Source organism: Hipposideros armiger, unplaced genomic scaffold, assembly GCF_001890085.2.
Source record: "Hipposideros armiger isolate ML-2016 unplaced genomic scaffold, ASM189008v1 scaffold_481, whole genome shotgun sequence".
In the NCBI taxonomy this organism is placed as follows: Eukaryota; Metazoa; Chordata; class Mammalia; order Chiroptera; family Hipposideridae; genus Hipposideros; species Hipposideros armiger.
The window spans coordinates 529817-557244 of NW_017731831.1; the positions used below are offsets into that span (position 1 = coordinate 529817).

The following is a 27428-nucleotide window of genomic DNA, read 5'->3' on the forward strand; positions in this document are numbered from 1 at the left end:
CTGTTCCCCTTCCCTGATTCCTCAACGCTGTTCCCTCCTCCAATTCCCCAATAAAATCTTAAAAAAAAATGCAGTGGAAGTGCTTTATTCCCACTAATCTCTCTACAAAATATTCTGATTGCTGAAATCTTTAGGGAAGTTTAAGTATCGGTAGTTTTGTCAGTTGGCTAGAGCAAAAGTCAATTGTAAAAGATAAGCTCTGTTATGGCGATTTGCTTGACTTCTTATGGGGCCACTGGGAGACCCTAATCCTCCTAATCGGGTCCCTGCTAAAGTCACATGGAAGGGAAATAGCTGTGGGAATGGCATCTTCTTTCCAAGGTCATCACTATCCTGAGAATCTTGAAACATTCCCAATCTGAATAGCGAGGCTTTTACATTCAACACAGATGTCTTATGAACAGCCATCAAATAACATTAATGGAAAAAAGAGAAGAAAAAATCCCTGTCTTTTCCAATCCATTTAAGATTTGCTTTGTCACAAGTCTGGTCAACAGTGACAAGTGACGTGAAGCTGCACCGTGTAGGAAAGACCCACTGCTACCTTTGCAATCTAGTGGGGTGGCAAATGGGGACATGTTATGTTTGTGAGAAGTATTCAAGAATGAGACTCTAGAGTGCATGCTAGAGCCATTGAGTTGTTATTACCTTCAATGGAGGTGCCTTTGAGGGAGAAAATATTTTTTCCCCACAATATAGGATATAGTAAAGAATGGCAGATGCTGGCTTGAAGCAGAGATTATAAAAAGGTTCAAAAATAATTTCCCAAGATAAATTTTCACCATATCATTAAAGGAGAGCCACACTGCATCTTCTTGCATGATATCTTCTTTTGTTTCATTGCCACTTACAGGCTATACCAATACAGAGATATTTTGGTCTAATGTAATTATCTATCTATCTATCCCTGAAAGTTGCCAGTGATTTCTCAGGCCTTTGAAGAATCCGCTAGTAGTAGATTTCTATACAAGCGTTGGAGAACAAAAGGCTCTTAGCACAAAGGTGATAGGGAATAAGATTGAGGGGAGATAATGGCCTGTGGATAAAAAGAGGGTAAGGCAATATAAACATAAAATTTAAAATACTAGTAACCAATTGTAGCTATAGACATTATTATGCATACAAATTATATATCACATATTATATTCTTATATTATTAATGTATAGTAATATATATTATTATATATAATTGAGACCAGGAACAAGTCCAAACATTAATAGATGAAACAGCATAACAACAAACAACAAAACAATTGTTAGTTTTATGTAGAGAAAAAAGCAAAGTAAAATAAAAACTGAGGTAACAGAAAAGGAAAACAATACATGAAACTTTACAACAAAGTGAGAGAAGCAAGGGGAACAGGAAGGACGGTGACCCGGGAGGAATGTGTTTGATGGAATTTGGGGGCTGCCCGAGTAACCCATTTGGGGGTCACACAGACAAGCCCATGCTGGCTCAGGGCACAGGACATTTACTCCATCTGAGCCACAGACTCTAGCCCCCAAGTCTTAGATCTGACTGAGGAGGGCCTGTTCTCTTTATTGAACATCAATTCAATTTCGTCCTTTGAGTTCCAAACTAACACCTCTGGCCTTTCTTGTTTTGCCTACCATATTGCATCTCCCTCTTACTCTTAACATCATACTCCTAATGCATTCTTTTAAGATTCACCCAAAACCCTACCCAGCCTGAGAGCAGGTGCCTTGATTTTTTCTTGAACTTCCTGCTTGGTGCAATGTGCTCTGAATATTCATCATACACACTGATTCCATGTGTCACATGATGAACTATTTGCTTTATAGGAAAAGTCTGGAGCCACTGAACCCAAAGAGGAGGGACTACCACTAAATCCAAGTATTCCCACAGTAGGATAAGCTTTCATGGTTAAATAAATTATTAAAGTCAGGTGAATAACTTCTTTTTATTATTCAGTGGCTCTCAATTTCACAACTCTAACAGGGTTGGGGGCAAATAGTGAGTACTCTGCTTGGATTTTCTTTATAGAAGAAAAAAAGTCCCACCTCTCTAAACACTTAAAACTAAGTTAAAACCATACCATTTCCTTTGGAAAGAAAAGATTTTTATGAACTGTGACCATTCTCTCAAAGGAGTCGGAGTCCTGCCTTCCATCTTCTTATTAAGTCACCACATTTCCTGCATGTGTCTAGGTGACTGGATCGTTCTGAAAGGCACATAGAATTACCCTTTCCTCTAGCACAGCAGCCTTTGGTCCTCGTGTAAACCTCACAATATACTTTCAGTATTTTCGTTCTTCCTAACTTCAGTCTTGAAAAATGATGTGCCTGTACTGAGACAGTTTAAAATAGGGAGAGACTAACTCTTTCAGCTAAAATGAAACTTGTCCTTCAAAGCAGTCGCCTTGGGTTCTCCACACGTATCCAAATGACACTGCCACTGTTCAAAAAACGGTTTATGGAAGTCGGTTTAGGGTGTTGCCTTTACAAGAAAGTTAGGCTCCACTTCCTAACTCCACATTGTGTTTGACTAAGAATGCTGTTTCCTCACTTAACTGTCTGCTTGATAGCAGATCACTTTGGGAATATTATTATTATTATTATTATTATTGCATTTTATTTATTTACTGAAGATCACTTTTGGTTTAAGAAAACGGAGTTCATTCTCCCAGGACAAAGATTTGCCATCACTGAGGAGAGTCAAAAGAATGTATAACACATTGTGAAGGCAATTAAACATGGTGGCATTTCAAACTTGTGTAAATACCTCATTGGAATATGTGAATAGCTTCCGAATGTTTACTGGAGAGGGGATCGCGTTTATTTGGGGATAGAAGTTGTGACATGAGTGTTAACAAAACAAAACAAAAACAAACAAACACAAAAACCCAACCATATTACTTTATAATTTTACATAGAAAACTTAATTATAAGCCTCTCTAAGCCTCATTCTTTTAAATTTGAAAAGCTAGCTAAAAATGTGATTTTTTTTCAATATTCCTGGAAAAAGATTTTGATCAGAAATTTCTATTTTTAGTTGTTTTAATTCAAAATCTCTAATAGCAAAAATTTTTATGATGCAATAAAAATTTGTTGTGAAATCATATTGAGGAGAGAAATAAATTGATCTCACCTAAAGTATTTTCTCTCACATACCAAAAAAAAATCCACTTAGACATATAACCAAATGTTATTTAATATCTTAAAAAGTAACACAATCCAAAATGGATATTTCACACAACACTACATAAACAACATGAACACAATATTACCATATGGAGGGACTTTCAAATATAGACTTACAAAAATCCCTGTGCTTTTTTATCTTTTAAGTTATTATACTAAGCATGACAAGTAATCATCATTTACAATATGGTACACTGACACGATAAAAACCATGTTACAAATGTGCTGTTATAAATCAGTAACATTAGGGAAGACATTTCATGAACTGTAATTATTTCATATGAAATACTATACAATATAAACAGAACATCCATCTTGGATGACCTTTACAGCAACCAGAGACCAAGTAATTTAAAATTTTTTTTTCAGTGCAAACACATTTTATTCAAGGCAGTCTTGGCTGCAAAACTCCTTTCTAACATACAGTAAATCCCACTTGCACTTCTTAATTCATTTACCCTAATGCAATAGTCACATTCAGTCACTCAGAGAAAGATACCTGCAGAATTATGATCCCTTTAAACTTAACATTGAAATTTAATTCTCTGCTAGAAAGTCGTATCTATGTCAACTACTCTAAGGACCTTAATTTGTAGCTGTCAATACTTACAGGAAGGCGACCCTAGGGCAGCTTAGTGCTAACCCATCGTGTGTGCACAATACCACACACTAGTTTGCTCTTCCAATGTGGAAACCACGGCGGTGTATCGGTATCTAGGCGGGGAAATGAGGCAGAGGCAGGGAGGACCTGGGAGGACAGGAAGGCAAGGAGCTGCTGGGTGTGTACTTCATGATGCATTTCCTGTAACTGCGGAGGACTGACATCGGAGGAGATCTCAGATCTCAGATTTGGTACCTCTTTTTGGTGGGAGCAAGGGAACGGGGGTGCCAAGCTCAGCCTTTGCACAGGGAGGTAGGCAGCTGTATGCGGATCAGCCAAGTTTCTAGCCTTAACATAGGCTTCACTTGGAAAACAGCCCCTTGCCTCGTTGGCGGGGTGTGTGTGTGTTCGCATTTGAAGCCAACAGGAGCGATTAAAGCCCGATAACTGCTAATATACAATCATAAGAAGGAGGTTTCGTCCCCCTTGAGCCTTGTAGCATTCTGAGCCTTGCAAATCAGCAACTGTAAGATACAGAACCGTGAAAACACAGGATTATGTATTAGGGGAGCTATCACCGGGGAATCTCTCTCTGGGATACTGCTGCAAAAGACGCCAAGATTAACTCAATCAGGGAGATGCCAATGTCTGTTTTGAACACACCAGGAAATTTAATAATGACTTTTTTCCCCCAGTATATATAATTTATGAAATGTCTCCTAAATAAAGATCTATGGGAAAATATTGGATGTACCCTTAATACTGTAAACCCTCCTAGGAGAGTGACGAAGTGACAGCTGATTCTTTTATCTTACTTGGCACAGATCAGACCGATGATAATCTCTTTCCTGCCCATATTTTACTAACCCAAAGCAAAACAATATTTTCCATGGCTTTTGCATTCATTTTTTTCCCTGTGTTGTAGCTTCCCCGAGCCCTAAATGTACAGAAAAGTTGCTAGGGAACAAAAGAGTATTGGATGCCTTGACAGTGAGCAGGACAGTGCTGGGGGCTGGGCAGAGGGTAGGAAGGGATGGCTTCTGCTGGAGTCTGCACTGTCACCTGACAGCATGCTGCCAGCTGCTTCTGTGACTGGCCTGTGGCAACAGACAAGATCCTCGTCAAGAATCTTGTATCTCTTAATTTGAGAAAACACTGAGAACTAGATCAGCTCCCTCGAAAATCCAGATTCTTCAAAGTAGGGCTCAACATATTGTACTGAATTTCTGTTGTGCTAAGAAGCACTGTGAAGAGTACTTGATAAAGTTTTTAATTAAAATTTCTGTTTCAGCACCTTCCACTACCAGGAGCAGTCATGTTCCTGAAAGATGGTATTTTTAGCACAGGAATTATAGAAGCCCAATATGAAACTGTAAACAAGGGTGTGTGTCTAGATCTACTTCGGACCACAATGGCATTTGAGTGGATTTGTTAATTTCCCACTTTATAAATCGATACCATTAAGGTGTACCGAGGTGTAAAATTCCAAACACCCTGAATTTTTTGAATGAAAATGGACAAAGGTGTAAAGTTGTATTTGTTTTCTTTGACTTTATTAGCACACATCAGAAAAATAGCATTATATTGATTTCTCATGATGGTCTATCAAACAGATAGAAAATTGATCACTGATAGCTGCCACTGTGTTTCCGGGTAATCTTATGTCACTCCTTCTGTTTATTCATTTCAAGTATGGGTATTACAAATATGACCTGCTTGGTTAATTGTTTGTGAATATGAATGCTTTGGAAGCACTTGAGATCCCAAAATGAACTTGCAAAGTCATTATAGGTTGTTGTTGGTTTTTAATCAAGCTCCAAATACTGCCCATGTTATAAATGATGAGACTTTTCAAAATATGATCGCTACTGTATCGTGAGCAATATGCCAATAATTTAAGTTAAAAACTTTATTTTCAAGTACACTTTGTGGTGATAAGTGGTTTATCCTGGGTAGAATTTTACAAAGCTGTGCCAACCTAAAAAAGGAACAATGCTTTCATTTTCAATGAAGAGGTTTTTATTTTTTCTCCCTAAGGTGACTGCAATATAATTTAAATTTGCATTTTGGAAATGCTAGTTGGGTTATGAAAAAGGGAGATTTGGGAACAGCTGGTGTTCAGATCATTGTTACTCCAGATTAACTTTCAATTTATGCTTCCTGAACTTGAGCTTCATAGCCTCAGAGAAGCAGTCATGTGTTATTTTTACTCAGCTAGTCCCCTTTCAGCTCTTCTATTTGTTTTTCTCTGTTTGATGGCACCCCCCCGCCCCCGTTTTCATATGTTCATTAAGGTCCCCTGAGATGTGCAAAATATATAAAATGGAATACAAACTATTTAACAGAAGTTGCGAAGACACAGCACAGCTCTTTTCATTCAAAAGAAGTTGGGCTGGATATGGTAATATGTGAGTGCAGGCAGAGGACCAAAGTGCTTCAAAGTTGGCAGTCCCAATTTCTTGTGTGTCTTGTGTTACTGAAAGACTAGAATTTAAATCAGATTTTTATAGGAGTAAATAGCTCACTAAATTATGTTTACCGATTGGCTCTTTGCCAGGGGGAGCTTTTAGCAGGAATTAGGGGGTGGGGGAGACAAGAAATTTAAACTTCCTATCATTCATAACAAAATCAAGTGCGCTTTTGTGGGGAAGAAAGGAGAGACAGGTTTACATCTGAAAGTGAAATAATGCCGTAAAAGAAAACCATGGCAATGGAAAAGTCATGAGTCCACGTAGGCAATCATTGACACACACACAGAATGCCATGGCCTAATGATAAAGTTTTAAACTTTGCTTTTCTGAACAATACACTTTAACGCACTGCTGCCGCTTCATCAAATTTATGGAGGTAGTTATATGTAAAAATAAAAATTACCATAAAGTAATATGCTGTATCATAATAATACATAAGTGTGCAAAATGCCGACAGATGGGTTGACCCTTTAAAGTTGAACGCTACACAGAGATTCAACCAGATTCAGTTTTGTAAACCTTTCAATTGATAAGCTAAGTGAAGACTAGATAAGCAGCCATGTAACACAAAGCTATCACTTCACTGGAGGAAAAGGATGTTGGCGAAGCTTGGAGCGGCCCAAGTGTTTGGTCACCAAGAATCTCACTGTAGACCATTGGGTCACATCTGTAATGTGCTTCCTGCCACTACTCCTCCCCCACTCAGGAATCCCAAATAGATTTCGACAGGGGATCTTTCTACATGGAATGTCTACTTATATCATATCATCTTTAAAGTCCATCATTTCAATGCTCATGGCTGCTGGTCTAAGGGAGTTCTTTTTTTTAAATCATGTACCCCATAGCATCAGGCAAATAGTGTACACATTTTATCTGAATAACGTCTTCTGTAAACCTATTTCTTGTGAAATATTGATAAATTCATATTTTAAAGCTTCTAAAGGTAATGCTTTCCTTTCCTGTTCACACAGCATTTGATTATTATAATGGCTACTTTCAGAGGATCAACTAGAGGCTGATGTATTGTTTCAATGGTTATATTATTTATGAACTGAGAGTATGATAAACACTTGAGAGCAGGTTTTTGGGAAAAAAAGACGAATTTAGGCAGAAGAATTTAACAACCGTATGGTATACAACTCCCCAAGGAATCAGACTCTGTATATATAGTCTATTAGATACATTATCATTCCTTCTGGTTGTATTTTTAAGCAATGAGACAAATAGTGCATTTCTGAACAATCAAGGCATGCCTTGGAGGAAATAAGGAATGACACTGAGAGCTAACTGACTTAAGCATTTCAGTGGTGTGGGAGTTTACCAAGAAATGTGCTTATGTTTTACTATAAGCACAAAAAAGAAATCGACACTAGACTCAATGAGTCCAGTTCCCAATGTAACTTCCAAATAGCTGAAAAAGCATGAGGGAGCACCCAAATGTTTCAAGAATCAGTCCAACAATGTATACGACTGCATTCTTTAAACAGATTGCTAGTGATTAAACCTAAATACTGTAGCAGAAGTCTTTCACAAACTTTATGCCATTGACTGAAATCTGAGGAGAAAATAGTTTCGATTTATTTGGGGATATATATTTTATGGTATATGGCTCCAAACATCACATGCCACTAAACAAAACTTTTTGTGTCATATGTAACCCTTTTGCAAATAATTTTCCATTATCTACAGATTTATCCCATTGTTCTTATAAAATAAAACACAAGGAACTTTGAAAAGTCTCTTTCCTAGAAGGTTGAAAGCTTGATTGTTTGTAATCACATTGCTGCTAACCGGGCGGGCTTCTTTGTATTCGACATGACATTGTAAACCAAAGCCAAATATTAAACCATTTTGAAATCAGTTGGGCTAATAACCATACATCCACCTAAAAATGCCTCCTGAAATTGGTTACAAAGTTATCTGTAAACATTACTCTGGCATAGTTCATGTATGCATAATCATTATTCTGGTAAATTTTACGGGAGTACAAGTTGGAATTATACCACACTTGCAGAATGAGCATATTCTGTTGTTAATTACATGGGCACATGTATATTTCTGATCAAAAATTATTTTAAAGTTTTCTCTATAGATATCTTCCCAGGAATAAAAGGCCTGAAGTTCAACTCTCCCTAAATTTGCTCTTTCCTATAGCCACTAAAAATCATCTCCCACAGCCTAATTTAGGCATTCTATTTAAAACTACATAAAATAGATTTATGTCCTTCCATTAGAAAGAATAACATCCCCAGGCCATACTCTTCATTTGTATCACAAAGAACATTCTGCTTTTAAACAAACTAATTATTGTATCTATTATATTAAGATAGGATCACCAGAAGTATCCCAATAGAGGAAATGATCTTCCTTACATATTTGACTAACACCTTTTGAAAGTCCACATTACCTCTTCCATCACTTAGTGCTGTGCCCCAGTCAGGCTGGGGACCCCCTTCCCTTTTCTCCACTTCAGACTCCAAGGCCTATATTCCTGTTTGTGATTATGGAAGGTTGAAAATCAGACAAGCATCTGTTACACTGAAAAACAAAACTCCTGAAAAGAAACACTCCCAGTATTTCAATCATGACCCCTTCTGACACACTTCCATGGGCTCCTGCAGAACTGTGTCACAAAAACTCACAGTGAGAAATGACTGGTGCATAAACAATTCACACACAAAGGGCTGGGGTCGCTTCTCGTCAGTTTGGCGTTGATTTCCCTCAAGGTGGGCCCTTGCATTTGACATTTTGTGGTGGCTTAGTTTTTTGTTTGTTTGTTTGTTTTGTTTTTGTTTGTTTGGAAGTGTCAAGGATCAGTTCTGTGGCACCATCTGCCCACAGACTGGGAGGAACACACATCTGTGGCATTTAAAAATGGAATTGGCAACTGCATGACATTGAAAATGCATATTACACTTACAGTGTCTAGACTTTCCTATGTGTGCTCAGTTACAATTAGTGAAGCAAAAGTGTACATATCACCCCTACTGCTATTCTGTTTCTACAGAGCCATAAATGTGAAAAGCAATACTCTGAAAGAAAGATTTTTTTTGTGTTTTGCTCTAGCCTACTTAGCAGCACAGTTTAAGTAAACACAAAAACTGTGGTTGAGATGCTTGTCTTTCCGAAGATGTAAACATCAGTCCCAGTGTCGTAAACTTGGCTGTATCGAATGAGACAGGAGATCTGAGGCAGAACGATTATCACACACTAGTAACAGAAGCTTGCAAGCAGTTGGAGGGTTTCTGTAACTTCTCAGCTTCGTTTGTAGGGGGGTCCGTACTCGCTCGGAAGTTGAAGGCCGGGCCAGCTCCACCATGGGCTGGGCTCAAGGTAGGGTTCTGACGACGGTTACTTTCAACAATGCTTGACGTGTTGGAAGCCAGGCTCTCCCGAGTGCTAAAAGAGTAAAAAGGTTTTGTTTTGTTTTGTTTTGAACATAAATAATTATAGAGTGAGTTCCAGAGGAAGAGCAAATGATGTCATTAATGGATTTCCTCTGTTGGTTCATAATGTCATATATATAACATCTCATACTGATTATTCACATATGCTCCTCCAACATGGCTCCAGCAGCTTTCACAGACATCTATAATCAACAGCACACTGAAGAAAGGGTTTTTACACAGCTAAGTGCACTTTAAATGTCTTCCCCCTCCTTTTACATTCAAGGAAACTACTTCCAAATTTGATGTGATGGATAGCTATCGCATCAGGTTTTAAAAAAAGAATACTTGTAAATATACACATGTAATGATTTCATTTCAGTCTGGAAATTCATTGCTATATTGCTCTTTAGTAAACTCAATAATTGTACCTTAATGACTCTGTTTGCATTCTTGATTAGCAGATTTTGACTTTGGTGGACTTCAAGCATGCCACCGGCTAATTTGTTGTACTGATGGAAATAAAATTCTTTTTAAACACCTTCATGTAGCTGTTTCAAATCTTAACGCTTTAGTTAAAATACATTATATTTTCAGATAAGGAATCTTAGATGCTTCCTAATTCATTTGTGAAGTTTACATTTATCCACACCCTCCTACTTTGGTGGGAATACTTTATATTTTAAAGAGGTCTTATGGAAAAGAGGTGTCTTAAAGACTTTAGTTTTTGATTTCTCTTAATTTTTCTAAGTTAGAAATACTGGAATCTATTTTAGTGCTCCAAGAAATTTAGAACATTTCAAATGTGTAGTGCAATAGCAGAAATAAGATTACTTGGCCTAATTGATGGGAAATGAATGGGTTTCATGTCTCGGACCCTCAAAATGGTAGTAAGAAACTTACCAGCTTACAAAGAGACTGAAGAAACCATATAATGTTCAAAATATTCACCCTAGGGAGTCAAATATATGATGATGGAAGAAGAACTGACTCTGGGTGGTGAACACACAATATAATATATAGATGATGTTTTATATAAATGTACACTTGAAACCTATATAATTTTACTAACCAGAGTCACCCCCAATACATTTCATAAAAAATATTCACCCTATTGGATCAATTCAAGGTTTATAAAATATTTGATGAGAGCTGGTCCTCATAACTGATTTAAGCTTGCTGAAGCTAGTCTGCAGGTCAAAGTACTACAGTGGGCATCCTAGCTGCCTCTCACTCCCGTCCTAAACTGATAGCAATTTTGTCTTAATCCTAGATCTTGGCAGCCCTTACTAACAGGTTATTTCATCCTAACCACTTGTGGCCTTCAGTTTGCTTCTCATCAAGGAGCCAGGAGTTAATTGTTTTTTAAAAAATGGTTCATTGACTACCAAAAAAACCCCTGGACCTTTCTTGACGGCAGAGGGTGGTACCTCCAGAAGGTTAAAAACATTTATAGAAATAAGTCAAGTTCTCCCATTATACTTATGGTAAATCTGAGCCTACCTAAAAAATATTCAACATATCATCACTAAAGGGATAGAAAGTACTAGATTTACCTACTTACCTGCCTTACACCTTCTCTAAGAAAACTCATTAGTGGCTTGCCAGCACTACAGCAGAGGCATAGGGTCAGGTAGAAGATGGAAGAAAAGCAATAAACATGTGGAACCCCAGAGATCTCATGAGACATTCCTTCAGTTTCATTCTTAATCGTGATATTACCTTTTATGGTATTTGACCTCCTCATTTCTAAAATCGGAGTTACGTGACTTACCTCACAGAGTTACTGTGAAGAAGAAACGTGTCAATGAAGAATTTGTATAAAAAAAAGTTAGACAAATGTAAATTATTTCTGTTGTGCTTCTGGCATGTAATGAATGAAATAGCTACTGTGGGTTGGTTTAGGAATCTACATGACTAATGGCATCTTTTCTATGGGAAAACGCATTTGAAGGCCCAAAGGACCCACGTTTAAACCAGCTTTTAAGGCATGGTCTTAACATTTATCAAGTATCTGCTATATGCCAGGCACTGTACCAGGCACTGTAAACACACATCATTGCAATACATCATGTCCATTTGTGGCTGTCTGTACTCTAAGATGCCTCTGTGACCTTAGCCAACATATTAATAGTGATAAATACATATAGTACTCCAGTTTCTCCAAAGGATATATTTCATTATTGCTGTAATCATGAGTATAGTGTGTGACATTCACACTGAGAACTCTGGATATGATGGTGAAAAAAGTTAATGGAAATGGAGTATTAACAGTAAAGATTTTCCTCAAGTTTAAAAGTTCTTACTTTTTAAATAAGAGAGCTAATGGAGTACAACATTAAAAATAAGATTTCAGGATTTTATAGGCAGACGGACTGAATCCAGCAGCTCTGTCATTCATCCCCCTGGTTGCATGTGTTTCCCATGGCCTCAGGCTTCGGCAGCACGTGTCATGCGGTACATTAGGCAGACACATCCCTGGCAGCCTCCGGTCCCTATGATTTTCATATTATGTTTATCAACCAGTTTTTGGCCTATGTGGAATAGCAGGCTTTTCACAGCTATGGCATAGCTTATGTTTGTACCTTTTTTCCTTCTCAATACTCTTTAGTTCCCAACAAAAGGGACTGAAGAATTTTGGAAATGTGGTTGAAGATGACTTCTGAGCCAGTATTGAAAGCTGGGAGTGTGGCGATCACATTTTTTTCTTTTTCTTTTTTCCAGTTGGATCTTAGTTGCTCAATGATTTACTGTAAGACCTGAATAAATGGCCCACTTAAGATTCCTGTATCTCACAACAGTGGGGAGGTGTCAGCACGATAATGCTATTTGGCTAAAATACTCCTCATGCTAGAGAGTAAAACTCCCTATAACTCAAATATTCTCCTTCGTAGACCATCCTCATGCATTAGAAAGGCAGCTTAGTGAATTTATTGAGGCATGCAGAAAATACAGTTTAAAAATAGGTATGAAAAATAAGTTTGTCATCTAGCTTCTAACTAATGTATATTAAATATGAAAGGGGTACAGTAAGGAACTGTTACGTAGATTCTCTAACTGCATGAAATTTATGGATGATCTACGTATTCCTATAGAGAAAATTCTACCTAATAATAGTGGACAGACACGTAGCTAATTTGTGAAGGTTGTCTCTTCAGAACGACCTTTACCTTCTACCATGACAAAGCATTTAACCTTAAGTACATTATTAAAGATATGCAAAAATACATATTTCAAGAAGTAGTTCATTCATAAACTCTATATTCTATATGCCAAATTTGGAGATAAAATATATTCTGTGGAGAGACTGGTTCAACTATTTCATGAATATTTATTTCTTTGCCCCCAAACAAACAAAAAACTTTCAATATTATGTAGTGGTAGGTTTCTGAGTTAGAAGCTATTAAGCTACTCTCAATGTCTCCTTAGCAACTATCTCTGGAGTATGGCAGTATTCCCTCTGTAAGGCCAGGGGCCAGGAGGCAACATGAAGGGTTGGAAATGGTTGTGTGAAATATATTAGGTGGGTAGAGTCTATATAATAAGAAACAGTAGAACATAAGGTACAGGCAAAGAAACCACACCTTTCCATAAGCGATGGTTTTGAACTTCGACCATCGATTACAGACTGTCAATTACGCTTATATGGTATCCACTGTTAGGAATTCAAGAGGAGGAAAGAGTAGCAGAAAGAAATAGCTGGTAAATAAATTAAGATTTGATTTGGAATAGAAAAATATTTAGCACCAATTATTTCTTAGAAAAGTCACTTAATAGGCCAGTAGTTTCCAGACTGAGTACCATGCTCCCTCAGGTCTCTTAGGGCTCCTAAAGGATGCATAGAAAAGATCTGGGACCCCTGGTTTCTCACCCACTTTAACCAGAGTGCCATCTCTGTGGTCTGTTTAGATACTAGACTTCCACACATGTGTTAACTTGGAAAAAAGGTTACATGGCAATAATAATATTAATAGTAACATTAATAATAATAATAATGATCTAGCCCTTTAAGAAATAACAAAGGCCTAACATGGGACAAACAGACTAATGATTCCCAATTCTAATTTGGGATGCTCTGTCCCCAAATTATCCAGAGATACAGTGAAATAATCACAATAGTGCTAATTTTAATTTTTAATAATTAAAATAAATATATGAAGTACATAATCATATCTGGATACTTGTTAAAGTTATAAATATTGTAATATCTTGGGAATCTCATGAGAAGACTAATGAGAAATGTCAATTTCTCAACAGTATTTCTGCATCTCAGAGTCACCAATCTGGAGTAGAACTTAGAAGGAGAATTAGGTCCCGAGTTGCATTTTGAGGAGAAGGAAGAGTTAAGGAGAAAAAAAGGAAGTTGCATAGACTCTCTTGTGCTTTCTTAATCCCGAATCACTTCAGTGTATTGGACATGACCATTGGGCATTACATACTCTCAACTGTCAACCCTTTGCTGAATGACCAGCACCGACTAAAAAGAAGGGGCTATGATTAGAGGATTATGATTAGGTGGTATCAGCTCTGCAGGAAGAGAAAGAACAGTTCTGGCACATGCTCTGATCTAACAGGGCACAGGCCCCAATATTTCTGTGAGAGGAATACGGTCCATTTATCTATAGACACGAGAGGTAAGAGGAAGGTGTATGAGCATAGGGGGCGGGGGGTGGGCACACGAAAAGTCAGGTTAAAATGGTAGTAAGCTTCTAGATCCACTGGAAAGGTTTTGAGATCTGCTGTTACAGTTGGCCCTTGAACAACACAGGGGTCAGGAGCACCAACCCCCATGCAGTCAAAAATCTGTGTATAACTTTTAACTCCCCAAAAAACTTGACTGGTAATAGCCTACTGTTGACTGGAAGCCTTACTGATAACATAAACACATATTAACACATATTTTGTATGTTACATGTATTACATACTGTGTCTTACAATAACATCAGCTAGAGAAAAGAAAATGTTATTAAGAAACTCATAAGGAATAGAAAATACATTTACCACATTTATTGAAAAAAATAATCTGTATATAATTGGACCTGTGCAGTTCAAACCTGTGTTGTTCAAGAGTCAACTATATATTTTCACTAGAGGGACCCCCGTCTTGGAGTCAATCGACTTATTCCTGACCCCTATCCCACCCACCCAATGACTACTCATTCTACTCAAAAAGTTACTATTTTTGAAGGACTTAAAAAAAAAAAAACCTTCCTTTATCAGCATGGTGGCAATATAAACATAGAAGAAAAAATACTGGGAAATGCTGGTATTAGACTGGACTGATGCAAGTTTGAGGGAAGGAGCCAACCCACCAGTCCAGATTGGTGATCTCTACAGCTGCAGAAACATTTGTTTCAATTCCTGAAAAAGAAGTCAGAAACAGGTTGTTAACAATACAACTCACACAACTCTTAAGCCCTCATTCACAGAAGTGAGACCGTGAAATCATCAGTTTTTCAAATGATCTGCATAAAGCCCCAGGCCCCGGTAGGTGTATGTGTGTGCAAAGATGCCTCTCCCTACCGTGGGGAGTTGAATCCACTGTCCACAGTGATGCTGCTGCTGTCCATGCTGTCGAGGCGTGCTGAATGGGTGGTTCTCTGGTGGCTGCTGCTGTCCGTTTCTTTTGGGGCCAGAAGGGTGAGGTTCTTCTCAAATTTCCTCTGCAAGTCTCTTTCCTTCTCCCTCTCGAGGAGCCACTGCATGGTGCCTACATCATCTCTGTTTTTCTCTTCCTCGGTGTTTTTGTTGGCCCCTTCCTCAGAGTCATCATCATCAGAGACATTGTAATAGTCAAAAGAGGCTTCCTGGTTCCCCCCTGACTCCTGCTGACGTTGGAGAGCTGGCATAGCTTGTGCCGCTGAGGTCCCCAAGGATGGCTCCAGTTTCTCGCATCGGCCTGGCAGTGTGTCAGCAGATGTCTTCGGGTGAGATTTGAGGAGGGACAGGCTGGATTTGTGATAGCTGTTTACAGACAAGGTGCTGTGAAGAGGTTTAAAGAGTGTGTCTTTGCTGAATATCTCTTTCCTCTTGTCCAGGCTGCTGGGCTCAGCGCTGTGATGCTGGATGAGGCGTCCATTGGCAATCCCTTCGGCCGCTGTGCCCGAAGCAGCCGGTCCCCCGCCTGGCCCCTTTGGTGACTCCTCCTTGTGCCCTATAGGCTCCCTAGAGGAATGTGGGGCCTGCCTATCTGACAGAGGCAGCTTTTTCACCCCCTCTGCCAGGGTCATAGTGTCATGGTCCTCCTTATTCTTTCCCAGAGGTGACGGCGCAGTGAGCACCGTCTCACTGGAGGTGTTGCACTGGAAATAGTCATCCGCAGCTGTTTTTGTTGGACAAGAGTTGAGTTCACCATAGGATGGTAAACTCTCAGGTGGTTTGCCTGGCTCCAAGAGGCTACAAGCACTGGATGGTTCCTTGAGGCCACTGACAATTTCTGGAATACACACCTCTTTGTAGCTTGTGGACAAAATGTGAGCCCTTTGATGACCAGCAGTCTGTGCAGGTCTCAAAGTACTATCATCGATGTAGGACTGGCTGGGGGTTTGGTCATCCTGGCTGCAGCCTTCAGCCAGGTCATCAGGCGTCCCCAGAGAGGAAGCACCCAGAGGGCCCTTGGAGTTGTCCATGGACCTGGATCTCTCCTTGGCTTTGTTGGACCTCTCATTCCTGGACCGTCGGTCCTGGGTATGGCTGTGGCTTCGGTGCACTTTTGAATGGGAGCTCCCCCTGGAAGGTTCAGGAAAAGGCATCTCAGTTCTCCTTTTGGCCAGCTCCCCCGACACATCCCATTCTGGTGTCATGGGGAAATGAGGTTCGATCACGTTCGTGTTGCTATGCATGATGAAGTTCTCTCCTTTGTGTTCAATGATGAAGCAGCCCTCCCTGGGGGCCCTGGTAAGAGGATCGCAAAAGTCATACTCTCTGTCACCCGGGATATCCAGATGAGAACCATCTGATGGGTCTCCTTTAGACACTCGTGTTTTGCTGTGTGACCGAGACTTTCCATGGGACTTTCGATGAGTCCTACTCTTTTTACTTCTTCCACTGTGATGGGCAGAAGACCCGGCTTTACTCCTATGCGCTTTTTCTTCTTCAAGTTTCTTCATTAGTGCAGTGTGCCGCATGACATTTTCCACGGTCAAGTCCGGGTTAATACGCCTAATGATTTCCATTTCCACTTCCCGAGGGATAGTAGTTGGTGTGTCCTCGTCTCGCAGGGGCCACTCTTCAGGAGGAAACTGGGCCGAGAAATTGGCTAGCTGTTTGGTCTTGTCTTTTTTAAAACTTAGCCGGAATAACTTGAGCCCAAATTTTTTGGACTGCTTTTCACTATCTTTAGGTTTTGAGAGAGTTTCTGTCTTATAAGAAAAATTTACAGTACTTTTGCTCTTTTCAGTGGGTGGTACCTGGCAGAGTGAAGGAGGGCAATACGGGTCTTTGCAGTCCTTGGCAGGTTTCCTCTGCAGAGTCGATGCATGCATGCTGTGCATGTCTTCTCTGCAGCAGTGGCAAGAGTCGCAGTGGTTTCTGGGTAATGTCCTTTCCCTGACACAGCCTGAGGCAGAGGGCGTTATGGTTCCGGGTTGTGGGGAGGTACACTGAGACCTGTCAGGTATCCTCTCGTCCAAATGGTACCATTTACTGTTAGTTCTTATGAGGGAAGGTGTTATGAAATAAGTCTGTGGGGTCACGATGAAATAGCCATCTGGAGTTGGGTAGATTTTCCTCTCCCGTACCAGTGTGTTCAGGGTGTGCCGTAGAATTTCTTGGCTTGGGGTGGGAACACCTATAACCAAGAGAAAACACTCATGAGAATGAAGAGGTAATGTGTTGTTGATTCCCGAGTTTTCAGACTCTGCTATAGACTGGAATCTTTTCCCCCCAAGATTCATATGTTCAAGCCCCAATCCCCAGTATGATGGTATCAGAAGGTGGGGGGCCTTTGGGAGATTATCAGGTTTACATGAGGTCATGAGAGTGGAGCCCTAATGATGTCACATTATAAGAAGAAGAGACCAGCGCTCTCTCTCCCTCTCTGCAATGTGAGGATACGGCTGTCTACAAACCAGGAAGAGGTTCCTCGCCAGACACCAAATCTGCAGGGGCCTTGATCTTGGACTTCCCAGCCTCCAGAACTGTGAGAAATGAATGTCTCTTGTTGAAGCCACCTGATCTATGATATTTTGTGACAGCAGAATCTAACGTAGATAGAATCCTGTTAATTTGGCCAAACGTCACAGTATTATCATATAGCAAGTGAGCATGATTCAAAGGCATTCTTTATGTTTAGTGTGAACACTAGTTTTCTCCAATGACTCATGAATCTTACTACCAATAGAATGGGGAAATACAAGAGCTGGGAAGAGGGAGATGGATAGATAGATGGAGTTAGGCTGCTACTGTTCTTACAAACCTTTACTGAACTGAATCATTAAAGACAGACTATTTTTAAATGAGGGGGAAAAATGAAAACTGTTTTACATGATATGATAGAAATTTACAAAAAAGACTTTTTCAATAAAAGTAACTAGGGAAACGGTTGAACTAACCATCTTGGTATTGAACTACTAATCTAAAATATATAGAGGGCTATATATATATATGGAGCTACTCTATACAGTCATTTTTTTAAGATTGAGTTTACTTAATAAACTTCATTTTATAAATTATATAAAAGGGCAACTGGGATTGACCATTGTTTATGATGTACTATCCAATTTTGAAACCATGGCTTTCAATTTTTAAAGTGATTACAGCCTTGGTGAATTCAGGTTAGATCTTCCTCCTTCTTGGCATTAAGTCAGCAGGATGGAGGTGGTTTTTCTAATCTGTAGCCAGAGAAGCCCTAATACATACTCTCACGAAAGCTTAGGTGCTCTACATCTTTCTGGTCACTGAGGCCAAAATTGCCATATTTGCTAGAATATAAATTCTAGAAGAAAATCATATTGGGTTATCGGAAAAGTCATGATGTATTTTTCCTATGTTCTTCATTGCAAAAATGCGTCATGACTTTTCCGACAACCCAGTAGCTACTCCTTTGTACAGTAACTGATATTGCTTTCAAAAGGTTTTGTGTTCATGTTTATGCCTTGTCTACTTTAAGAGACAGGCTTAGGACTATACATACTGAAGAGATTATAAATTTTCCTGGCTGGAGCACATTTACTTTATTTCTTGGATATTCTCCATTCCTCAGTACCAGGCACATTGAGGGTGATAATATTTATAAGATTGACCTGAATGATATATAGTCATGCGTCACTTAACTTCGGGGATACGTTCTGAGAAATGCATTGTTAGGCGATTTCATTGTTGTGCAAACCTCCAGGAGTGCACTTATAGAAACCTAGGTGGCATAGCCTATTACACACCTAGGCTGTATGGTATAGTCTGTAGCTCCTAGGCTACAAACCTGTACAACATATTACTGTACTGAATACTGTAGGCAACTGTAACACAATGGTAAGTATTTGTGTATCTAAACATAGAAAAGGTACAGTAAAAATATGATATAAAAGATAAAAAATGGTACACGTGTATAGAGCACTTACCATGAATGGAGTTTGCAAGACTGTACATTGCTCTGGGTGAGTCAGTGAGTGAGGGTGAGTGAATGTGAAGGCCTAGGACATTACTGTATACCACTGTAGACTTTATAAACTTTGTCCCACAAGCCCTCCTCCTGCTCCCTTCTGACAGGGTCAGAAATAAAACATCAAAGCTGCCAATGCTGTAGCATGAACAGGGATGTGGGCTGGATTGACCAGAAACATCGAGGAGAAACTGGCTGGGTAAGACACAGGTCACTGTAACAGTGAGTGTCAGGAGGGAGGGAAAGGTGGCCTGAGGATCAGTAGGAATAAGAAATTAGGATGGAGAGATAAAGGAACATAGGGGACTGTCATAGCAATGTGATTGTGGCTACTGCATGTTGGAGCAGTGGTCAGATTAAGGAACTTTATGGTTCTCATAATAAAAGAGAGTGTTTAACATGTAGAGGGTGTAGAACTGAGGACTCAACATTTTGACTTCAGAAATGTGTTTTTTTGGTTCCACTAATGCTATCTGGTACAAAGGGCTTTCTCTGGTATTGAATTGATGGAAGAAAGAAAACTTATCTATGCTTTACATCATTTCAACCTGAAAATATTTCCAGAGTACAGGGACAGGCTGGCTCCATACTACTAGTGACGCTTTTACTACAGTGGCAGTGGCAAGTAATACCTGTTAAGGTAGGTCCTGTGGACCTGTGTCCTTGTACCAGATCTGAGGTCCTCAACAAAGAATTTACAGCAGTGTGCTCTGAAGACCATCAGGGTAGGTCTGGGAGGGCTCTAGCGCCCTCTGAGTATGTAGCGCTAGGGGGACAGGCTCCCCTGTGCTGAAACAGGTCAGTAGCTGACTGACTGGGATATAATCTATACACTCAAAATTCAGGTGCTGTGAGTGAATCTCTGCCAAGCCCCACAGTTATTGCTCCCATCAGAGAAAAAAAAAAATCCTCCTGAACCACATACCCTTCCATTTCTTACAGGAAATTCAGCTCCATTCTAATCTTACAGGACGAGCATCCTATATACGATCTGTCATTGACAGAAACGTCATATGTGGTGCATGACTGTAATTTGGAAATAGTTCAGGTTGACTCATACTGCCAATATTCAATTGTGTCTGACCCACAAAAATGACAATTTCAGTAGAGACCGAAAGCTTGGGCTCCAGGGCCAGACTGCTAGATTGAAATCCATCACTGTTAGTTGGTGTTATTGGTTGAATTATGGCTCACCCACTGCTATTCATATTTTGAAGTCCTAACCCCCAGTACCTCAGAATGTGGCCTTATTTGGAGACAGGATCTTTACAGAAATAATCAAGCTAAAATAAGGACATTAGGTGGGCCCTAATCCAATATGACTGGTGTCCATCTTAAAAGGGGAAATTTGGACATAGAGGCATGCATAGAGAGAAGACAACGTGAAGAGCAGGCAGCTATCAGCTAGCCAAGGAGAGAGGCCTGGAACAGATTCTTTCCTCACAGTCTTCAGAAGGAACCAACCAACTCTATCTTGATTTTGGATTTCTAGCCTCCAGAACGGTAAAACAATATGTTTCTGTTGTTCAAGCCACCTATACTTTGTTATGGCTGCTCCAGAAAACTAATACAACAGTACCACCTTAAGTTAGACAACTTGCTTAATCTCTCTGAGCCTCTATTTACTATCACCAAAATGTGGATCATAATAGTGCCTACCCTCATAGGGTTGTTGTGAGTGTGAATGAGTTTAATGTATGTACAGGTGTGATCAAAGAATACAGTGAATATTTACATAAAAATAATTTATACAGTAAAAGACACATTGCCATTAATCCCCCTCAAAATACTCCCCTTTGCTTCGAACACATTTATCCCATTGTTCCTGCCACTTTCTGAAGCAGTTCTGGAAGTCCTCTTTTGTGAGTGTCTTTAGTTGTGCTGTTGTGGCTGCCTCGATGTCCTGAATCCATTCAAAATGTTTACCTTTCATGGTCATTTTGACTTTGGGGAAAAGCCAGAAGTCGCACGGTGCCAGATCCGGTGAATAAGGTGGATAAGGACACACCATAATGTTTTTATTTGACAGAAATTGCCATAAACCAGAAGCAATGCATGACACAGAGCATTGTCATGATAGAGGATGAAGTAAAGAGACTCACGAAAGAGGACTTCCAGAACTGCTTCAGGAAGTGGCAAGAACAATGGGATAAATGTGTTTGAAGTGAGGGGCAGTATTTTGAGGGTGATTAATGGCAATGTGTCTTTTACGTAATAGATCTTTTAAATTTAAACATTCGTTCTGGGTGGTAAACACACAATGTGATATACAGATGATGTATTACAGAATTCTACACTTGAAACCTATGTAATTTTACTATTCATTGTCACCTTAATAAATTTTAATTAGAAAAATAATAATAAACATTTACCATATCTTTTGATCACACCTCGTACAACAGCACCTGACACAGTGAGTTCTCAATAAATATTGGCTATTAGTAGTCTAAACTTTGGGTCAGGACCCATGCAAATCCAGATTACCTTCAAAGAACATTGCATAGCAACCTAGAACAGCTGGGTAAGATGAGAAGTTCAGGCTCCCCTAATCTTTCTAAAACTATGAAGGTAGGATGTGAAAGCATTAAGGGGAGAGAGTCCATGACTCTAATGTAACATAGACACACCCGTTTGTGTTACCATCTTCAGAAGGCATTCTTTAGTGACTGAAGTAGAAAAGGTAACATTGCCTATGAATAATGTTTATATTGTTTAATATAATTATTTAATTTTTGATCTGCTTAGTTTTCTATTAGTCTAAGGCTCTACTCTTAAGAAATGTATATTGGTTTTATGCAAACGATTTCAAGGCTGGGATAATATTTTTTCTTAAATTTTATGAGCGTTTCTGCACAAAATAAAAATGAATTCCAATTGAATTGGTGCTATAACCCAAACCATATCTATGCAATTCTTGAGAACCATCATAAAGCAAAATATGCTTGCACTGGAGAGAAGCAATTTAAAAGAACTGCGAAGCCCCACTGTCAGCCAGGGCCTTCTGCTGAACTTCAGGGGGCTCCATTCATAGAGACTACAGCTCCTGAGATGAGACACTATTCACACTGCAGTCTCACGAATGACACCACTGGAGCTGTGCAGCTCAGCAATTCAGATAACAAGCCCATATTTAAAACTGAGTGTATTACACATGGTAGCATACTTTCAATCAATATTCTAACAGAAAGCAGTTTTTCCAAAAATGGTAGGGCTCGTTTATAAGAATTCACAATTGAGTTTATTATGCTGCTATAATAAAGGAAAGCTGAAGTGTAATTCATAAAAATCACTATTAATATAAAACAAAAATTTAACTGTATAGAACTTGCTGATTGTAGGCCTTCAAAGTAATGATCTTAGAAAAGTAACAAAACGACACAGAACCCTGACTACAATGTCATCATTCCTTACCATTAAGAATAAGCTCTCTGTTCCCACATGAAACTATAATAAAGAGCTTCCATTGAGAATTTACATCTAAAGTTTTTATGTCCTGGGTTTGCAAGTATATCAATCAAATAATTTTTTGAAAAAGTTTTAATTTGGAAAAACAAACCAGAAACATTCCCTGTTCAAGCCATTTTCCTTACTTCTACCTGTGCATTTTCAAAGCTTTAGCTGAACGTCACTGATCTTGATGCTTATTATTAGTAAGCGCTAGTACAATGACCGACATTTACAATGTCTATGAAATCCAGGGTTCCCCTAGAAATCTGCAGGGACCACCAAAAAAATATATGGTTGTGATGGATATTTTTAACGTTTACATGTTCCATCATTTCCAGATTCTACTCCCAAAGTTCATCAAGAATTCAGATTTTGAGAGCTTAAAGAACAAAGATAAGCTTTACAATCAAAAAGGGCTGAGACCTGGCCTCTGTCTTACCTTACTACTGAAAGGAAAGGGATGGCCTGGAAGTTAAGAAAGAAAGACAAACAATCAGACTGAAGAACATTCAGAGATAATAAAATGTTACAAAATTTAAGATAATTTATAGGTTGCAAGGGTGGGTTCATGGTAGAGTTTTAAACCAGTATACATGATATCACACATATTAATAAGAAAACTTGAAAGAGGAGGAAAAATCACTGCAAGAGAAATACAAAGTTCCTCTGGGGCAAAAGGAAATGTGGGGAGACTCAATATGGTTGATGACTGCTTAGTTTAGAAGTAGTCTTTCTGCCCTCTCCCCATGGGTGGGGTGCATTTCCCCACACCTTGACTTTGACTTTGGCTGGGTTCGCTTTAGCCAATGACATTTAGTGAGTGTGGCATAACCAAAGGGCTGAAGGGCTCTTGTGCATCTAAGCTGGCTTTCTTGTGTCTCTGCCATCCCAATGAACAGAATAGACTCTGCTTGTCCCCGTTTCCAAAGGGGATGGGGTACAGATGCAGCAGAGCCACCTAGCTTGGACCAGTCTCAATCAACTGAGCCCTGGAGAACCCACAGACACATGAGCTAAATAAATGTTTATTGCTGTATGCCACTGATGTTCTACAAATGTTTGTTATCCCACATTTTTTCTAACAAATGTTAACTGATACAAACAACAGCTTACATTTACGAAGACGGTCTCTTCTCGGTTGAATGAAAAATATGCAAAGCGTTTGTTTTTAATGTAAGCTCTATTTCAGTCTAGGCATAGGTTGAGTCCAAAGCAAGCTGCCAAACGGGTGGCCCAATAACGTGTTTGACTTACATGTCATTGGCATGCACATGTTAAAATGTACACACACACAATTGCCAATATTTAAGGGAATCTAGAGATTTCACATAAAACTGAAATTCCTGATTCTCTTGAAAACTTAGATTTGGCAACTCCAGCTGGGTCTTACATTTTTGGGTAGAGAAGGGAATAATACACTAGAGCTGAGTAGTGGGCTACCTCTTGAGATGGGGCACACTCTCTTGAGCTTATCACCTTTCCTAACATCTTCTAGTACTGGAAACATCAAATGCTATTCACACAGTAGCTGGGCTATCGTCTTCTTTTTATAATAGTTAAGAGAAATTTGAACTATTTTATTTTTTCTTTTAAAATGAGATCTTAGCTAATTTATCAAATATCATATTCTTAAAATTCATCAAGCCATGACATAAGCATGCAAGATACATTTAGTTTTGCTATTACTCTCTCTGTAGTTTAATTCCTTAGGACTAATGTTTTCAGTTGTTTCTGAGTCGCTCCCATGGATCATGATGTTCATGTATGTAAAGAAGGCTGTGCTACAAAGGAATCTTGGTCGTTTTTACCAGAACTCCTCATGGATTCTGATTTAATTTCTTTTTCTTGGTGTCAATTAAAAAAGTATTACAGGGCCGGCCGAGTGGCTCAGTTGGTTAAGAGCTCGCTCAAGAGTGTGAGCTCTGAGCAACAGGGTCGCTGGTTCGATTCTCGGCCCATGCTGAGCTGCCAACAGGTAGCAGAATGGCTCAGCTAAAAAAAAACAAAAACAAAAACAAAACAACAACACAAAAACAGTATTAATTATTTTTGAAGTAACACAGGTGCCTTAATTTTTAATTACAGAACTAAGAAAAGTGTCTGGTCAATTTTGGCAAAGATTATTTTTTATTGGATTTAAACACAAGAGGAACTGTCCCTTTGCAGTCGTGGAGCAGTCAGAGCACACCGGGCATTTGCAAGCTGCTTACACTCTTTTCCCATTACCTGGGAAACATGTGGTCAGGTGCTCCATCAGTGCTTCTTGGGTGACAGGTTTTCGTGCCGAGTTCATTGCTGAGATGGCCAAGCAAAGGATTTCCCCGAGTGGAATAAACTGAGATTGGCTGATGGGAGACATACTGATTGGTGATACATCACCTGCAGAAAGACAATTTTCAAGTGAGTGGTTCATTAAAAGACCTGGCTACTTGTCATACACACACCTTCACACATACACTCCCCTCCTATGATTCTCACCTAGTCCCTGTATTATGAACATGGTCAACTCCAAACACTGACATTTGTTCACACAACTACAGCCTGTTCCAATCAGGTGGAAAGACTTCTACAAAACAGGGGAAGCTCCAGTTGTTTTGATAAATAAAACTTGCCTTTAAAACCTGACCGCTCATTTAAATAGATGTCTTACAGAAAGGCTTGCAACAACGAGACTTTGAAAAATGATCTCTGTTTTTATTAACTTGGAGCTGATTTATTTATTAACTGCTATTGACAACTTGACAAATGCACTTGAGGATTCATTCATTCAAATGGTGGGTGCCTTTTGCAGGTCAGGCATTTGCTGGGGGCTTGGGAACGTAAATAAGGCCCCTTCCCCCAAACATCTCTGTCCTCAAAGAGCTTCTATTCAAGTGGAGGAGACAGACAACTAAACCAAAGTTCAGGGTGCACCAGAGAAGGCTGAACACCAACTCTGGAGCAAAGAGGGGAGGACAGCGTACACCACCTGGGAGGTGAGGGTGGGGCTTAGGAGAAGGAGGTGAGAGAATGTTTTACCCCGTGATGAAGCAGGAGTGGTGTCTGCTGGCTGGGAGGCGGGGGTGACGTAAGGGGTTGTAGGAACTACAAGCAAGTGTTTCTGGGGAGTAGTAGAGCAGGCCTACAGGGACAACCAAGGGAAAGAGCTGAGTGCCCAAGGCCTTCATCCTATGAGGGATGGAGAGCCATAGGAGGAATTCAAGGAATGACCAAGTCAGATGTGAATTCAGAAAGATGATTCTGGTGGCTGCGCAGAGGATGGGCTGGAGAAGCAGGAGAGGGCAGATTACATCCACAGGGGGCTGTGGCTTCCTGCACATGTTTATATCTAAGAGAGTGAATGGAGGCAAGAGAGGCTGAAGACCCAGCAGTGAGGGGTCTAACGGGCTGTGGCTGTTGAGAAAGTGTCAACATGCACTGCAAATATCTGTCTTCATTCCTGCGATCTTTATGATCTTTACATCACAGTCTGGTGATTTTCAAGTTATGCTGGAAGGTTTCCTAGAATTCCTTGGAAAGATTTCTGAGTCTGGGGCACTCCTAACAGAGTGGGAGGCTGGGAGAGCAGGAAAGTCCGCTCCTGACATGACATGTGGGTACCCCATTTTATACTTTGGGGTTCTGTAAGGTTTCATTTGAAAAAAGACTCTACAGAAAAGGTGAAAACTATCAGCAGAGTAGAACATCTGTGAGCTTCTAAGCATATTTCCCACATAATTTCCCCTCTTTTGTTTTCTAAGCATGACTTCTTTCTTGTAATAAGCTACCATGGCTAGCCAGAACTGGCATTCAGGTCAGCCTGTGGCATTAAGCAACACCCTCTCCGGAAGGGATCTGGGCACACTGGGCACTAAAAGCTATGTCCAGCCACAAACCCTCATTTGATGGGAGTCCAGAGCCCCTTTGAGAAAGAATTTGAACCTTATTTTAATGGACTGAATGGGAAATAGTTTAATGGATGAAACCAGGCAACAGGGACTGGGAATGAAAACCACCAGGTGAGGAGATAAGTCTAACAGGTGCACCAGATAAAGCAGCAGGACCCCAGTGTCAAAGACCTGACCTTCCCCCCACAAACCCAGTTCAGTTCAATGCTCTCCTCTCTCCTGCATTCCTTGAGGCTCCGATCAGCTCTGCTGTGGCTCCATTCTCTGTAAGATGGGATGAGAAAAAGGCACTTTCCCAAGAACCAGAGAGAGCGGGCGAGTATGCAAATCCAGAACAGGGAAGGCCAGCAAACATAAAAATCAGCAGAAAACAGGAACTGAGCTAACTTAGAACCCACCAGCTTCTGGAGCTATGGAATACAAGTATCATAAAGAGAAGGCCTCTGAGAGATTCCTGCAAATATTTGGTGGGGTAGAAATGGGTAGAAGCTAGAACGTGGGATTTAGGGCTGTTATTGTGGATGTCAGTTTCATTCGCTGGCTTGTACTGAAGCTTAATTCATACTGGTGACTCGAAAATGACAGAATTATGTGGGCTGGGACCACCTCTGTGGGTAAGTGGGCTACTTCCTAAGAGAGTGTATTTAATTCTTTAAAAAAACCACCTGTTGTACCCTTCAATTCAAAGGAAATATTATTCTAAAGCCTAATGTGTAAAAGATGAACTAGTGGAGGTGGCCAGATGAGTGCGGGTGGGGGTTTGGAGCTATACCTGTTCAACTCTCCCCTCCCCAAAGGGGGGCCCTGTAGTTTAGCCACAACTACTCTAAAGCTTTCTTTCTGTCTCCCTGCAGCTTCTACAGGAGAGGATGAGGA

The 27428-nt window shown here is 39.9% G+C and overlaps 1 protein-coding gene across 12 annotated transcripts in view; it reads right to left on the reverse strand.

Moving 5' to 3' along the window:
- Positions 1 to 27428, reverse strand: part of STOX2 (storkhead box 2) — a 222582-nt gene that overhangs the window by 7768 nt on the left and 187386 nt on the right. For 9 of the 12 annotated variants that reach the window (XM_019666941.1, XM_019666942.1, XM_019666951.1 and 6 more), the window contains 2 exons: positions 24892 to 25044; positions 15144 to 17409 (listed from right to left, as the gene is read on the reverse strand). In XM_019666941.1, coding sequence (XP_019522486.1) covers positions 15144 to 17409; positions 24892 to 25044 — 2419 coding nt within the window. Of the gene's footprint in view, positions 1 to 3154; positions 9634 to 14932; positions 14982 to 15143; positions 17410 to 24891; positions 25045 to 27428 lie in introns of those variants that run through there. The other 3 variants (XM_019666943.1, XM_019666947.1, XM_019666946.1) reach the window with 2 other exon arrangements.